The 16,751-nt window shown below is 37.5% G+C and overlaps 1 protein-coding gene across 1 annotated transcript in view; it reads left to right on the plus strand.

Annotated features, from left to right (window-relative positions):
• GTF3C3 (general transcription factor IIIC subunit 3) overlaps window positions 1–16,751 on the plus strand; it is a 47,866-nt gene that overhangs the window by 18,289 nt on the left and 12,826 nt on the right. Inside the window, 8 exon segments of the mRNA XM_043997954.1 lie at window positions 2,989–3,092; window positions 3,637–3,808; window positions 7,202–7,404; window positions 8,659–8,760; window positions 11,374–11,509; window positions 12,375–12,612; window positions 13,485–13,570; window positions 13,573–13,674. Of these exon segments, the coding sequence (XP_043853889.1) occupies window positions 2,989–3,092; window positions 3,637–3,808; window positions 7,202–7,404; window positions 8,659–8,760; window positions 11,374–11,509; window positions 12,375–12,612; window positions 13,485–13,570; window positions 13,573–13,674 (1,143 nt within the window).

Here is a 16,751-nt window from a genome sequence, read left to right on the forward strand (position 1 = left end):
AGTAAGAAAGGAGAGAGAGAGGAGATGACCCATTGCAGAGACATGGCATAGTTTAGGGGATATGTTATTGATGCTGATTCAGCAAAAGAGGCTGAGGAAGAAGACTTGTCAAACACATAGGAGTGAAACTAGGAGAGATCAGTGTTGGGAAAACAGAGAGGAGATAGTATCCATGTGTAGAGGATAGTCAGCACTTAGAGATGCAACAGATAGGGTTAGGAGGGTGAGAATTGAGAAAAGACCATTAGATTTAGCAATTAAGATGTAACTTAGAGAGAGAGAAGTATCAGTTGAGTGAAGTTTTTTCTTGGTTATTTTGTAATCAGTGTTTATTTGGGTTGGTAGAGAATGAAGGGTGATGATAAAGTAAAAGGCAGTTAATATGAAAAAGACATGAAGGTTTTAGTGGATTGTAGGCTCAGTATGAGTCACCAGCATGATATGGAAGCCAAAAAAGCTAATGCATTCTTCTTCTTTAAGAGAGTCTGAGTGTCCAAGGATAAGGAGATAATAAACACACAGTATTGTGCTGTACCATGTCAGACTGCATCTGCACTTAGTGTTCACTTCTCAACAATCACATTTTATGATAGACATTGAACAGCCTGAAAGTGTCCAGAGAAGGACAGCCATCATTGGGAAAGGGCCTCATATTCATCCAGTCCGATCCAAAAACTTTATTCAGTCCTTGTACTGTGTATGAGGTACTGTACTAGGTTCTAGGGATACAAAAAAAAAAAATGAAAAAGAGCTACTGTTTACTTAGGAGAATACAATACGTAAACAGATCAGCATATACATAATAATGTGAGCAGGGGAGAAATGGACTAACAACCAGGAGGTTAAGGAAAGCCTTCCCTTTAGTGTATCCCATGAAATAGCTAAGGGTTCTCAGTAGTAGAGCTAGAATGCTGAGTTCAAGGAACTCAAAGTGAATAATTTATATTGTAGAATATGGACAGTAGGGAGCCACTGGAGGTTCTTGAGTAGGGAAGTGATATGGTCATACTTGTCTTTAGGAAGATCATATTGACAGCTTGTGTGGGTGATATGGGATAGAAACTAGAGAAACTAGAAGCCAGGAATCTGGCTAGGAGACTGTTACAGTAGTCCAGGTGAAAAGTAATGAGGGTCTGAATTAGGTTGGATATGGTGTAAGTACAGAAAAGGGGATGGATGCCATTAGTGAGACTTAGCTTTCATTGGTTATGGGAGGAGAAAAAAAAAGGCAAAAAGGAAGTTATGAATCTTGGTGACTGTGGATATAAGCAAAGTGGTGTTAACCTGTCTATAATGACTTGAAAATAGATTCTTGGTATAGGACTGGACAGTCATAATGATAAAACCTCTCAGGTTCTTTCCAGCTCTATGATCTTATAACTTTACATGTAATATTTGAATGATAATAAACTGTGAATAAGTTTGTGACACGACTTTTCCTCTTAATGACAAGATTAAAGCTCTATGATAATAACAATAAAATAAAGATGGCTAATAAAAGTCTCATAGTTTAGAAATCTTGATTATCTTGGTCCTAAGCTTTGCCTCAATGAAGTTTTAGGCCAAGTGTGCTGTTGCAACATCATCTTATAACCAGTTTTCTGAAAGAAATTTAGTGCATTATTTATTTATTTATTTGTTTGGTGGGGCAATTGGGGTTAAGTGACTTGCCCAGGGTCACACAGCTAGTAAGTGTTAAGTGTCTGAGGCCGGATTTGAACTCAGGTCCTTCTGAATCCAGGGCCAGTGCTCTATCCACTGCGCCACCTAGCTGCCCCCTATTTATTTTTTTTAATCTTTTGATTTCATTATTTTCAAATTGCATATTTGGGTTTTCCTGTCAGTGTTTCTCTGAACTGAGAAAATTATACTTTTTAATAAAATTAAGATTTATTAACTACTATAAAATGTAAGATTTTTTTCAAATGCAAGGAAAGTCTCTTTTAAAAAATTTATTATTATTATTATTATTATTGAAAGTCTCATATTAAACACTGGACCAACCTCTTTGAGTTAGAAAGCCAAATTAAGTTTTTTTTAATTTAGAGGTAGAATTCATGAAGGTGTTCAGGATGTTAGAGTATGTATATTAAAGAGTAATTGTTACTTGTGGTAAAGACAAAGAAGGTATAAACTGTTTAAGCATTTGTTTTTTGTTTTTTTGCCGGGCAATGAGGGAGGGTTAAGTGACTTGCCCAGGGTCACACAGCTAGTAAGTGTCAAGTGTATGAGGCCAGATTTGAACTCAGGTGGTGCTGAATCCAGGGCTGGTGCTTTATCCACTGTGCCACTTAGCTGCTCCAACTGTTTAGCATTTGTAAGAAATATGGCTGTGGTTAGCTAGCCATTACAAGGATAAACCCAGGATTTTGGCATCATTAACATTAAAGGTGAATCATATTCTAACCTTCACATAGTGGCCAGTTTTGGAGCTTATTTCAAACACAATCTTACCTATTGTTTTCCTCTCCCTGCCTTTGTGGGGGCCTAAGCTTCACCCCACTTCTAAATTTGGCATCTTCCCCCTTGTGGCTTTGACAGGTAGCCCTCAGAGGGCAACCTTTGTGCCCTGGAACAGGGACTTGTGAGAAAGAGTCTTGCCTGCCCCATTTTCATTTAGGATGGGCCAGAGTGAATTTCAAGGCTTGAACAGTCATGAAAAAGTTGTGATCTTTACCCTAGATCTTACTACATTATCTTTTCTCTAGACTCTTTCAAATTTCCTTTTTACTGTCTAGGATACCACCATCCTTCCAGACATCTAGGTTCAGAATCTTGATGTAATCAACTCTTAATGGTCTTTCACAGCAGTATCTATAACTTATAAATAGACACAGATAGGTGGGGTGGGGGACTGGGTTGTGCTCAGAAACTTTACTAATAGGTGTGTATGATGAAAAGAGTTTGGAAACTGTTGCTTTACTTTGTGTAGAGGCTATACAGAGAAATGAGAAATGTTTTTATATAAATAATTTTTTTTTTCCTCAGCTGAAGAAAAAGTTACTTGCACTGTACCTGAAGGAGTGCCAATTGACATCACTGTTAAATTGATGGTGTGCTTAGTTCACCTTAATATCCTTGATCCACTTGATGTAAGTAAAAAGTTACCATAAAGTAGATTACTTTTGGCAATATTACTGTCAATTTACCTATGTACCAGAAATTGTAACTTGGATCTAGATTATTTACGTTTCTTGATTTCCAGGGAGTTTATTATGAGTATTTATTATTGTTTCCAACCAAATCCTTATAATTTCTTCTTGAAATTGAATTAATTACTTTTTTCCTTTTAAACGTGAGAAAAAATTTGGTTAGAATTAGAAATTAGGATCTTTAAAAGACACTTGGGTTTTTTTTGGGTACGGGTTGAAACAAAATTCTTTGTTCCTGATTAAATGCTACTTATATATTCTTTATCTTCCATTTGGTACAGTTCACTAGTTCATTTCTCTAGACAACTGATGAGACCCCTACTGTGACCTTCCTCCAGTTAAATTTGGAAACTCATATTGAATATTGTTACTCAAGTCTTTCTTGATAACATTGGTTTTTGAGTTAAACTGAAACATACATTTACATAAATTTATATTTATCCTCTGAATGTGGAACTAAAGCCTTTGTTTTTTATGATGACAGTCTCTTCTGACCACGTTAGTGGAACAGAATGCTGAAGATATGGGAGACTTGTACCTTGATGTTGCTGAAGCTTTTCTTGATGTTGGAGAATATAATTCTGCACTCCCCCTCCTCACTTCATTAGTCTGCTCAGAAAGATATAACCTAGCAGTAGTCTGGCTCCGGCATGCAGGTAAAAATCTTGATAGTTTCGCATTTTGGGAGGCAGTTCTCTTTGAAGATGCTAATAAATATTTGAAATGCTGATACTAAAAAAAATACCAACTCTAGGTTTATTGTTGTTTTCAGCAGGTTAGTAATGTAAATTGATTTAATATGGAGAATGAAATTATTTCTTCCATTTTCAACAGACATAGGCTGGAACTTACTAGTACACTAGAAAATTAATTTACTAAATGACATACTGGTTTAAAAGGGTTAATGTTTTCATTTATGTCCTATCTTCTGTCTTTTATTGGATCATTGATTATAGCTCTAAAGGGTATCCCCTCATCTGGTTCAATCTTTTCATTTTACAGATGATGATATTGAAGTTCAGAGAGGTTTATATATACTGTGAAGCTTAAAAATATTTAACTGTGATGTCTAAAATAACGTGTGGTCACCTTAAATTAGAGGTGTTAGCACCAGTCTTTGGCCATTAAGCATTTATTAAAGTATATTAGGGGTTAGCAAAGAGAGAAAGGAAAAGCCGCCTTCACCTTGCTATCTAAGAGAGAGAATGTCCTCAGTTCCACCAGAAAGCCCCTGTCGAACCGGAAGAGGGCAGTCCACACACACACACACACACACACACAGCTCCAAGTTAATTGGCTGGTCCATTGATTAACATGACTTACAGGTGGTAGACATAACTTCCGGACTCCAATCTGACCTTTGAAATCTCAGAAAGGTCACCTCATGCTTTCTCCTCTGCCCTGGTTCTCAAAATGTCTTGGTGGCTCTCTGATTCTCACCACACACACACACACACACACACACACACACACACACACACACACACACACACACACACACACGCCATTACAGATTTACTTAGAGGAAGAAATGGCAAACTACTCTAGTATCTTTGCCAAGAAAACCCCAAATAGAATCATGAAGAGTCAGACATGACTGAAAAATGACAACAGAATTACAGATTTATTACTCTAAAAACTAATTTTTGTGTGAAGTTTATTTAATTCAAGAAAAGACTAACAGCTCACATTTGTTTAATGCTTTATACTTTAAAAAGTATTTTTGCATACATTATTTCATTTTATCCTCACAAACCCACAAGATAGATAAAGCCAGTATTTCTTCCATTTTTACAGATGAAGAAACTGAAATCAGGTTGTAACTTGCCCAAGGTCATACAGCCAGTAAGTGGTGGAACTGGAACCTTGATGTAGAGTTGGAAGGGACCTTAGAAGCCGTGTTATCCATATGTTGAATATGTACTTATTATGTTTTGTTTTGTTAGATTTGACCCATCATTGCCAGTTGACATTTTTTTGATAATTACTCTTATGCAGTGTGTTGATTATTCCTCTCAGTTTCATGTCATCTCTGAATTTGATTAGCGTGTATTGAACAGCATAGGTCTATGTACCTTTATTAGAGACTTCATTATAAGTTAACATCAAACCATCCATGACTACCTTTTGGGTTTCTGTGATCATTCAACCAGTTCTGAATCAACCCAATCATTTCACCATCTTTCTTTCATCTTTCCATATTGTCCATAAGTATAATATGAGAATCTTTGCCCTATTCTTTGCTGTAATCCAGGTTTAGAGTTGTACAGGATGGACAAACATTGGATAGGATACTATCAATCAATCAACAGGGATTTATTAAATGCCTACTATGTTCTAGGCATTATGCTAGTTATTGGGCATACGGAGACAAAAATTCTACCCTCAAGGTACTTAAATTCTATTGGAAACTATGTATATGTACAAGTATATGCTGTTGTAGTTTTGGTAGGAAGAATAGTAGCTACTGGGTGAATCACTCAAAGCCTTATGTAGACAATGAGACTTGAAATTAATCTTGAAGGGAAGAAGTGAAAGTGAGGAGGAAATCTGTACAGGCATGGGGAATAGCCAGCACAAAGGCAGAAAAAAAAAAGGGTAGTGTCATGTGAAGAATAGGTAGAAGGCCAGATGGAGGGGAAGTAAGATTTAATAAGGCTAGAAAGGTAGGTTCTAGCCAAGTTATGAAGGGCTTTTATGCCAAATAGAGGAGTTAATGTTTTGGCCTTGGGGCACTAGGGAACCTTTGGAGTTACTGAATAGGGAAATGACAATGATCAGCTTTTCATTTCATACCTATGACATTCTTCCAATTTACAAGTTCAGTAACTGTGATAAAAAATAAATTGAGATTAGTCTGACATGATTTGATACAGGTTTTTGTGACACTGCTTCCTTTCCTAGTTGTTTATGAATCATCTGATTTATAATGTATTGTAAAATTTTTCCTGAAATGGAAGTCAAGGTCACTGGCCCATAGTTTGCATATTTAATTTTCTTCCCTTCCCTCCCTCCTGCCCCCCCCCCCCCCATCAGAACATATGCTTACCTCTTTGTATTTGGCACCTGGCTTATTTTCTGTAAGTCTTTCAAAGGTCATTCAAAGCCACTTCAAAGGTCATTCATTTAGGGCTCCTCAGTGCTATTATTTCTTTCTCATCCATCCTGAATTTAACCTCTTTTTTTGTTCTCTCATTTCTGGCCTCAAGAACATGATTCTTGGTAGAAAAAACTGATGCAAAATAATAATTGAGTAATTTGCTATCCTACCCAGTTTGAGTTGTGGTTATATCCATTCTTTTTTTTTTTCCCTGATAAAAGTATTTTATTTTTTTCCAGTTACACGTAAAGATAGTTCTCAACATTTGTTTATACAAGCTTTCCAATTTCAGATTTTTCTCCCTCCCTCCCCCCTCCCCCACCATCAGAACATATGCTTACCTCCTTGTATTTGGCACCTGGCTTATTTTCTGTAAGTCTTTCAAAGGTCATCTGATATAGGTTAATATATATATATATATATATATATATATATATATATATATATATATCCATTTTTTTGTTTTGTTTTTGTTTTCTTTTGTTTTGTTTTTTTGGCGGGGCAATGGGGGTTAAGTGACTTGCCCAGGGTCACACAGTGGGTAAGTGTTAAGTGTCTGAGGCCGGATTTGAACTCAGGTACTCCTGAATCCAGGACCGGTGCTTTAACCACTGCGCCATCTAGCTGCCCCTATATCCATTTTTTAAATAGTCATTTCAAATCATTTGAATATTTTGATTATACATGTATTGTACTGGTCTTATTTATGACTCTATCATAATTAAATAAAACTTTTCACAATGTTAAAATTCCTTTCCTAATCTTTGTACTTAATTCTGATTTTTTTTTTTTAAAGAAAATAACTTTTCTTTAACAAATGTAACTCCGGGTTGGGGGTAGGTTGGGGACTTTATTCTAGTAAAAGCACTGAGAACTGTTAAAATTTTATGTTTCGGTATGTAAAAATTTTAATCTTTCTGTTTTGATTTTGTTTTTTATGTTTCTATAGAATGTCTAAAGGCCTTAGGTTACATGGAACGTGCTGCAGAAAGCTATGGCAAAGTGGTTGATCTGGCTCCATTACATTTGGATGCAAGAATTTCTCTTTCCACTCTTCAGCAGCAGCTGGGTCGTCCTGAAAAAGCTCTTGAGGCCCTGGAACCAATGTATGATCCAGATACTCTGGCTCAAGATGCAAATGCTGCACAACAGGTGAGATGGGCATCATACTTTATGCATTATTTCATTTTTATATAATAGTGTTCATCCCTTTCTACCCCTTCCATCCCCTGAGACCCTGTACAGTTTAATCTAAATAATAATGTGATTTGTAGCTAAGATAAAATAGAAGAATAACATATAATTTATACTAAGGTATATTATAAATGAATCTGTGATTCTATTGATATCAATACTCTGTCCACTGTTTTCTCCACACTCTCTAAAAGACTGACACATGTTTTGTGGGAAAAAATTATCTTGGCTTATCTGGTCATAAGCCTCTCTGAACTTCACTTTTTTCTTTGAAAATCATCAGTCTTAGAATTTTTCTAGCTGATTGGAACAACTTTTTCTTCTGGATTAGCATGAGAAGAAATATAGGTAATTTAAAAAAGAATGGCAAGACCTGAATTAATCTCAATGGAAAGATGTATGCTTTATAATTACTACTGAAAGTTGAGGCAGGAGGTAGAGACATAAAACAAGTAGAAAAGAGAAAATAAATATTAAATTGTGCAGTAATTTTAAAGTATAAAGGATGAACTTCTCCCTGGGGTCTTTTCCCATAGCCATGAAATTCTCTGACCTTTCAAATTTTTTGAATATTTCTTTAAGTATGTTAGCTGAATCATCATTAACTTGAAAACAGTGTTGGTCACCAAATTTATAGAGTTGATCCTTGTATAAGTAACATAGTGTATTGCTAAGGCTCTAATCAAAGCCTTTCCAAATGAACATTGGACCTAACGGGTTTTACATTCCAACAGCATTACCTTTTGACAACTCATATCACAATGAGGCATTGGAGTAGGACATTTGATAATGTTGTTTATATCCATATATAAATAAGGCAATAAAATTTAAATTCAAAAGTTTGATTTGAATGCATTAAATTTAGTGTGTTCTTAGAAAGTGAAATTCAAACTTAAATTTCATCTATTTATCTGTCTCTCTATCCCAATGAAAACAATTCCCAGAACATTTGTTGTGATTTATTAGTTATTCTAATGAGGGGACAACCATTTATCTTCAGGACACATATAGTGTTTGTGGAAGGTGATCTTAGAGGGAAAGTATTGGTGGTGGGGAGATCAGGAAAGGCCTCCTACATATGGTGGGACTTGAGCCAAATCTTAAAGGTCACAATTTATGAAGCAAATATTTTAAATTAAAGTTTTAAAGCTGTTTTCTTTGATACCCAAATGATTGGGCATCAAACCATTTATCATTTACTCATTTATTTAGGAACTGAAGTTACTACTCCATCGCTCCACTCTGCTGTACTCACAAGGCAAAATGTATGGATATGTGGATACCTTGCTTACCATGTTAGCAATGCTTTTAAAAGTAAGTAATTAAAACCAATGGATGGAAAGTACAGGGAAGCAGATTTGGACTCAATATAATGAATGAATAAAAAGTATTTAGTTAAGTACTAACTCTGCCAGGCTGGGGAAACAAGTGCAAAAAGGGTTGTCAAAAGACAGCACTTATACCCAAGGAGCTTATGCTTTAATGGGGAAAGACATGGTCAGGTCTGTGTTTTGACAGCTGGGTGGAAAATGGACAGGAGTGGGGAGAAAATTGAGGTGAGGAGACCTTGAATAAAGCTATTGTACTAGTCCGAGTGTAAGATTATAAGGACCTGCTCCAGGGGGTGGTAGTGGCAGAGGAAGCAACAGGAGCATAATCCAGAGAAACTGTGAAAGTAGAATTGACAGCCCTTGCAGCAGATTGGCCATGGTAGGGTAAGAGAGAGGAAAGATTTGAGGATGACTCCCAGGTTGGGAACCTGGTTAACTGGGAAGATGCGGGTGTCTTTGATATGACTTAGGGGAGCTTGGAAGTGGGGAGGATTTGAGGGGAAAGATAATGAGGTCAGTTTTGAACCTGTTGAGTTTAATATGTCTACAGTACATCCAATATGAGATACCTAATAGTCGGGTGGACATGTAAATCTTGAGGTTAGAGCTAGATAGATATGAAAAGCATTGGCATAGACAGTAATTCAATGGGAGCTAATGAGGTCACCAAGTGAAATGGTATAGAAAGAGAAAAGAAGGCCCGGGACAAAGCTCTGGGAGACACTCAAAAGTTAGCAGACATGACCTGTATGAAGATCCAGAGAAAGAACAGCCAGACAGGTTGGAGGAGGAACAGGATAGAATAGAGTCATGGATCCCTAGAGAGAGAAGAGAGTATCAAGGAGAAGAGAGTGATTGGAAAGTGTCTGAGGCTTCAGGTAGGTCGAGAAGGATGAGTACTGAGAAAAGGCCAGCAGATTTGGCAATTAAGTGATAATTGGTAACATTGGAGAGAGCAGTTTGGGGTGAATGATGAGGTTGAAAACCAGACTTTAGAGAGTTAAAAGGAGAGTAAGAAGAAAGGAAGTGGAGGCAGCTCTTGTGGATGGCTTTCTCAGAATCTAGCTACAAAGGGAGAGAGATAGGGGCTGAGAGCTTGTGGGGGTAGGGGCATCCAAGGAGAGTTTTTGAGGATGGAAGAGATGTGACCCTCTTTGTAGGCAGTCAGTAAAGAGAGTTTGAAGGTAAGTGAGAGCGGGGAATGACAGAGGTAGCAATCTGCTGGAGAACATATGGCCTTTCCAGGAATGGTAGTGTTCATTTATTTCCTGTTTTTCAGAGCAAGAGGTAGAGAAGAGGTGGGTGGGGTATGGCGAGACAGGAAGATGGCTGCAGTACAGTGGACTGGATCTGGAACTGGCTAGATAGGGTAGACTGTTAGCAATAAGGAGAGCACGGCCCCATTGTAGGAAGAGGCCATGTCAAGGTGGAGGGTAGAGCAGTGACAGTGGTAATGGAAGAACTTCTTAGTAAGGAGAGCAGTTTAAAAATAGAATAGCTGCCTTCCGAGGTAGAGCTTGTTCACTAGAAGAATCACAGGATTTTGAATTGATAGGGACCTTTTAGATTGTAGACCAACCCCCTTCATTTTGTAGCCAAGGAAACTGAGGCACAGAAAAGGCCACATGGATGCTAAAAACCTGAATTGAAACCCTGGTCTTCCGACGCTAAATCCAGTGCTCTTTCCACTCTGCCACCCCGCCCTTCGTGTTCAAGCAGACAGTTGGGATGAGAATTTATTAGGGATGCTGTCAAGCTGCATCAGTCAGGGGTCTGACTCGATGGGCTCTAAGGTGGCTTCTGTGGTTAATGACTCTTTTGCTTAATTTGCACCTTAGAGTCATTAGATGTCCTGAATTTAAATGAAATGTGGTTTTTGCTTATTTTGGAGCTTTGGCTTGCACACAAACCCAGATATAGCCAAAAGGGATTGGAAAAATAAAGTGAATCGAAAAAGTGAACTTTGGCACTCAGTACATAATTGAGAGTTCCAACAGAAATGGACTTTGGAATTTTTTTTTTGGTAAGTTGTTTGTTTTTGTGGGGCAGTGAGGGTTAAGTGACTTGTCTAGGGTCACACAGCTAGTAAGTGTCAAGTGTCTGAGGTTGGAGTTGAACTCAGTTCCTCCTGAATTGAGGGCTGGTGCTCTATCCAATTTGCTACCTAGCTGCCCCCTGTTTTGGATAAGTTAAAGCATGAATCTATTTACCTTAGCAGACTCAATACAATTCAGTTCAGTTTTTGTTAATATTTAGTAAAATCAGAGTGGCGTTACAGTCACCTAGCCCCACAGATAATTATAATACCATAAATTATTGGCCCCCACAAAATTTTACACACCTACCTTTCCTCCTGCCTGAACCATATAAAATAATTTGATGTTCTTTTCTACCTTGGACTCAGATCACAAACTAGATTGTGTTGGGATTGTTCATAGAAGCAGAGGCTCTTTATTTGTCCTGTAGTGGTAACACCTAGTAGAAGCTGCAGTTTTGACACTGGCTTGTTTTTAAGGTATAAAACTCCTTTTCTTACACAAATGTAAATTAAGCTTTGATGTGATGAAAAGCCTAAAATTGTTGTTTTTAATTGTAGGTAGCAATGAATAGAGCCCAGGTGTGTTTGATATCCAGTTCCAAGTCTGGGGAAAGGCATCTCTATCTGATTAAAGTATCAAGAGACAAGATATCAGACAACAATGACCAAGAGACAGCAAACTGTGATGCAAAGGGTGATTAGTTTCATTTGTTTTTTAAAAATGTACTCATATAATTTTTCTAAAATAAAAAAAAAGTGTCACAGGTTAGGAATCTAGCATGAGTGCATAATTATTATAATAAAACAATTTCTTCCTCTTTTTTTTTGGTGAGAAGTATCAGAAAGTCAATTGAGTCATCTAAAGTGTACATTAGTATGGGGAATCCTCCCCCTCATATATACATACATCTGTTTGCTAATATTTTTCTATTATACGCATATATCCCCTGACAGAATGTAAGATTCTTGAGGGAAGAGACTAGTTTGGTTTTTTTCTTTGTTTTCCCAGAGCCTAGCACAATCTTTGGGGCACATGGTAGACACTTAATAAAATGGTCATTGATTGATAGACCTGAGGCTTTGAAACTGTAACGATTGGAATGACGCCACCTGCTGGAGACTTACTGTGGAAGAGCTCTGCCCATGAAGCGAAGGTCTTTGAGGGCAAGACCAGGAGTCTTTTCTTTGGCGTCAGGAAGTGACACAGGCTAGTGGGAGGAGGAAGGAAGAGACTGGCGCTTGGGCTCACTTTTTTTTCCTTTGGACTCTGGTGGAGAGCGGAACTAGAAATGTGCTCTCCCTTTAATAGATAGGAATCTAGGCCTTTCTCTCTCTCTTTACCAAATTCTTATTCTCCTTAATAAACGCCTAAAAGTCTAACTCTTGCTAAAGCTTATAATTTATTGGGGACCACTCATTGGATATTTTAGACAGACTAGCTAGAATTTTAGCCCTTAACAATACATTTAGGTTTGCCTTGAAGCATAATTTTTTCTGTTTAATCCTTTTTATATCTTGGAAACAGTATCCTCAATTGATTTACATTGCTGTCATTTTAGCCATATTTGCTGTTCTCACAAGTGTCCTGACAAAAGATGACTGGTGGAATTTGCTGTTGAAAGCCATCTATTCCTTGTGTGATCTCTCCCGATTTCAAGAGGCTGAGCTCCTGGTGGATTCTTCACTGGAATATTACTCATTTTACGATGATAGGCAGAAACGCAAAGAGCTTGAATACTTTGGTCTTTCAGCTGCAATTCTTGACAAAAACTTTAGAAAAGCGTACAACTACATAAGGTAAGATCGCACTGCAGTGATTACAGTCTTCTAGGTCTTTTGTCTAGAAAAGATATTGTATTCATTAGCTTTTGAGTTTGTCTCTCTACACCTTGTTTGGAGTCACTTGCTTCTTTTGCTCCTGCTTTTCAGTGTTCATAGGCAGCTAGTGGCACAGTGGATAGAGCACTAGGCCTGGAGTCTGGAAGATCTGAGTTCAAATCCAGCCTCTGGCACATATTAGTTGTATGATTATAGGCAAGTCACTTAACCTCCTTCAGCCTCAGTTTCCTTATCTGTAAAATGGGGATAATAATGGCACCTACCTTCCAAGGTTGTTGTGAGGATCAAATGAGATAATGTTTGTAAAAAGTGCTTATACCAATGCCTAGCACACAGTAAGCACTCTATAAATGTTAACTTTTGTCATTGTTATCTTTTTCTTCATCATCACTTACCTCCCAGGATTTTTGTGAGAATCAAGTGAGATAATAGTTTGTAAAGGCCTTAGTACAGGGCCTGGCACATAGCAAGCTCTGTAAAAATGCCAGCTGTTATTATTTTACTTCATTTATAGATTGGCAAGGGGTAAAAGGGAGCTAAAGTTAAAGCAATTTCTTTTGCTTCTTTGTATTGAAGTTCATATTTGTTTATTTGTAAGCTGGTCCCAAAGTTCCAGAAAAATTAATTCCTACATCATTCCCCAGAAAAGAGCTTTCATCAAATAGATTTTGCTCAGAAGAGCTTGCAGCAGCCTGCTTTTTCCTGATGGTAGTGTTTATAGTTCACTGTTGTGAATAGACTACTGACTGACGCCTTGATTAGAGAGCAGAAGCATGATTGTGTTTCCTTGAATGTTGTTGCTTACCTTCCTCATTTTGCTTTAATTTCAGAATTATGCTCATGGAAAATGTGAATAAACCTCAGCTGTGGAATATCTTTAATCAAGTTACTATGCATTCTCAAGATGTGCGGCACCATCGTTTTGTCTGAGATTAATGCTCAAAAACCCAGATAATCATGCTCTGTGTGTCTTAAATGGACACAATGCATTTGTATCTGGTAGTTTCAAACATGCTCTTGGTAAGTACATCATGACAGTGTGACTCTTCTGCAGTTTATTTTACATTGAGTTTATATTTTATACAAGTTTTGTAATATATAAGAGAATTTTTAAAAATATTTAATTTAGTTCTCAGATGATTAAATTTTGCATTTTTATCTTCAAAAGTGTCAACAGATTTAACTCCTTGGATTTACTAGACAGTAAACTTCATGAGTGCATGGAATATCTATTTTTTTCTGTCTTCCCCAGAGCTTAGCATATATCCTATGCATAGGTAAGGGTAAATAAACGTTTATTGAATATAAATTAATTTTTTAAAGAATCTTTGACCTGAAGAATTTAAACCAAAGTGCTTTTTTTTTTTATGATGGGCCTACATAGATCAAGATTTATTTTTGCTGTGCTTCTTTATTCTAATTAATCTCAGAGAGACCTAATTACTATAATAGCAAATTGCTATAAGAAGAAATCAAAGAAGAAAAAATTTTTCAAGCTAAACAGATTCTTTGAAACTTAAAGTTATTTCTGTACCTTCTAATTAAAGGATCATATTTTTCATTTTCCCTTGTTTGGTAGTTTTTTGTCCCATCCAATGTTAATATTTTGAAATCTCCCAGGAAAGAGTCCCTCAAAAATAGTGAGATATTAGATCTTTGTCTCCTATGTTTTTATTTCTTAAATATTGTGGCAACATAAAGTCGATCTCAATTTTTTTACCCGTCCTTGTCTCTTTCAAAAAAGGGGACCATACAGATTTTAAAAGTGGAAAGCTTCAGTGTAGGCTATCCCTTCCATTGAAGTACTCCTTTGATGCCTCATTCTGGTGTGGAGGTGAGCCTGGGTTAGTGGAGCAGAGCGCACAAGCTGTGGCAGGTCCTGCTCTGCCTAGGTCTAACCATGTCCCACGGATAGTGATCCCACCATCCCCCACCCAGTAAGCTCCAGTGGCTCCCTTTCACCTGCAAGGCAATAGGGGTTAAGTGACTTGCCCAGGGTCACACAGCTAGTAAGTGTCAAGTGTCTGAGGCCGGACTTGAACTCAGGTACTTCTGAATCCAGGGCCAGTGATTTATCCACTGCACCACCTAGCCGCCCCACTTCCTGGACTTCTTATATCTCACATGGCCTCCTGTACTCTTTGTTCCAGTGACATTGGCCTCTTTGCTGTCTCCAACAAAACACTTTATGTCTTGACTTTAAGCATTTTCTCTGCCTGTCCCCAGTGCCTATAATGCACGCCCCTCTCATCCCTGCCTCTTGGCTTCCTTTAAGTTGTAAGGGGCTACAGTTCTAGCTAGTCTGTCTAAAATATCTAATGAGTTCTCACCAGTATATTATAAGCTTTAGCAATAGTTTAGACTTTTAAGCATTTATTAAGGAGAATAAGAATTTGGTGAAGACAGAGAGAAAGGCCTAGATTCATCTATCAAAGGGAGAGTGCAATTTTAGCTTCACTCTCCACCAGAGTCCTCATGAAAGAGAGCAAGAGCACCAGCCTTGCCCCCTCTTCTTCCCACCAGCAAATGTCACTTCCTGACACCAAAGAAAAGCCATGTCTTGCCCTCAGGCGCCTTCTCCTCATAGCGGAGTTTTCCTACAGTATGTCTCCAGCAGGTGGTGTCATTCCAATCATTACAGTCCCCCACACGGGGTGTTTCCTTGATAAAACAGTAAAAAATAACAGAATATAATACCCTATGCTAATAAACAATATGTTAATAACAATATAGAAAAAGAAGAAAGAGGAAATTTTGTCCAGGGGGCAGTCCCTCATGAACCTGCGCTTTGACACTGGCCTGCAGAGGGAGGGCCTCTGCAGAGAATACATATCACAAATGGTGTACATAACAACAGAAGGGAATAAAAATCAACAAAACAAAACTGTTCATTCAAAGTCTTTGAAAGTCTTTTATCAGATAATTCTTGGGATTTCCTCTGGGTGTAGTCTTTTCAGGGGTTGATATGTGGATGCTGGTAATCAGACAGGAACATTTCCTATAAAATTGAGCTTAACACAACTTTAAAATAGCTTTGTCAATAATCAAATCAAACAATGAAAGTTCTTAAAAACATGTCTGAGGGAATTCAGAATCTTAGTTGTTATATATGAAACATATAATAAAACAAAAATTGAAACATTCTCTAAAACTTAATATTACTACAGCAGTTTTTATCTTTGTTTCATCACTTTTTGCATCATCTGTCTAATTATCCTCATGCCATTATGAGAAATTAAAAAATCTAATATAATTGGTAACAGGTGTCAAGGCCAAATTCAACACTGTATTTATCATGATACCTGAGATAATTATGGGGGTTACCATAAAAGAACAGAGAAATGATGGGATATGAGCATTCCCACACTTGATCAATATATACTGCTCATGCAGTATGCCAGGCTTAAAATAGGTGGATGGGATATACGTCTATGCCACAAAACATATTGGAGGAAACTGAGTCAGACTTAATCAGATGCATGGTATTGAGATGTCCATGGCATCAGCCATATAGGAGGGAGCATAGAAGCCAGGTGTAGAATGAGATGGGTGGGATGAAAACTTCCAGCCATCTGTACAGTATTGTGGGGGAAAATTAAAACAAGAGAAACCAACCTCAATGTTTGTCAAAAGCCGTTCCCTCAGCCGTACCTTGACTTTATGCATGTCTCTCCTCATGTGACAGTTCAATGTCTACTCTTGCATGTATTCCTCTTTTGATTAGATGGCATCTTGGCCAACTGGCATCTGATAACTCAGAATGAAGGCAATTAATGTCTTAAATGATAAGTTCCCATAATCCAAGTCTCATATGGATTTAAAAATTGAGGATACTAATGATTGCAAAAAAATGTGAATGTACCTTGACTCAGAATATAATATACAATTATGCAATAATTTCAAATAATACCTTTTTTTATGAAGTATACAATTACTTTTGTTTTTTTGTTTTTTTTCAGTAAGGCAATTGGGGTTAAGTGACTTGCCCAGGGTCACACAGCTAGTAAGTGTTAAGTGTCTGAGGCCGGATTTGAACTCAGGTACTCCTGACTCCAGGACTGGTGCTTTATCCACTGCGCTACCTAGCTGCCCCTACA

The sequence above is a fragment of the Dromiciops gliroides genome, chromosome 3 (assembly GCF_019393635.1).
Source record: "Dromiciops gliroides isolate mDroGli1 chromosome 3, mDroGli1.pri, whole genome shotgun sequence".
Classification (NCBI taxonomy): domain Eukaryota; kingdom Metazoa; phylum Chordata; class Mammalia; order Microbiotheria; family Microbiotheriidae; genus Dromiciops; species Dromiciops gliroides.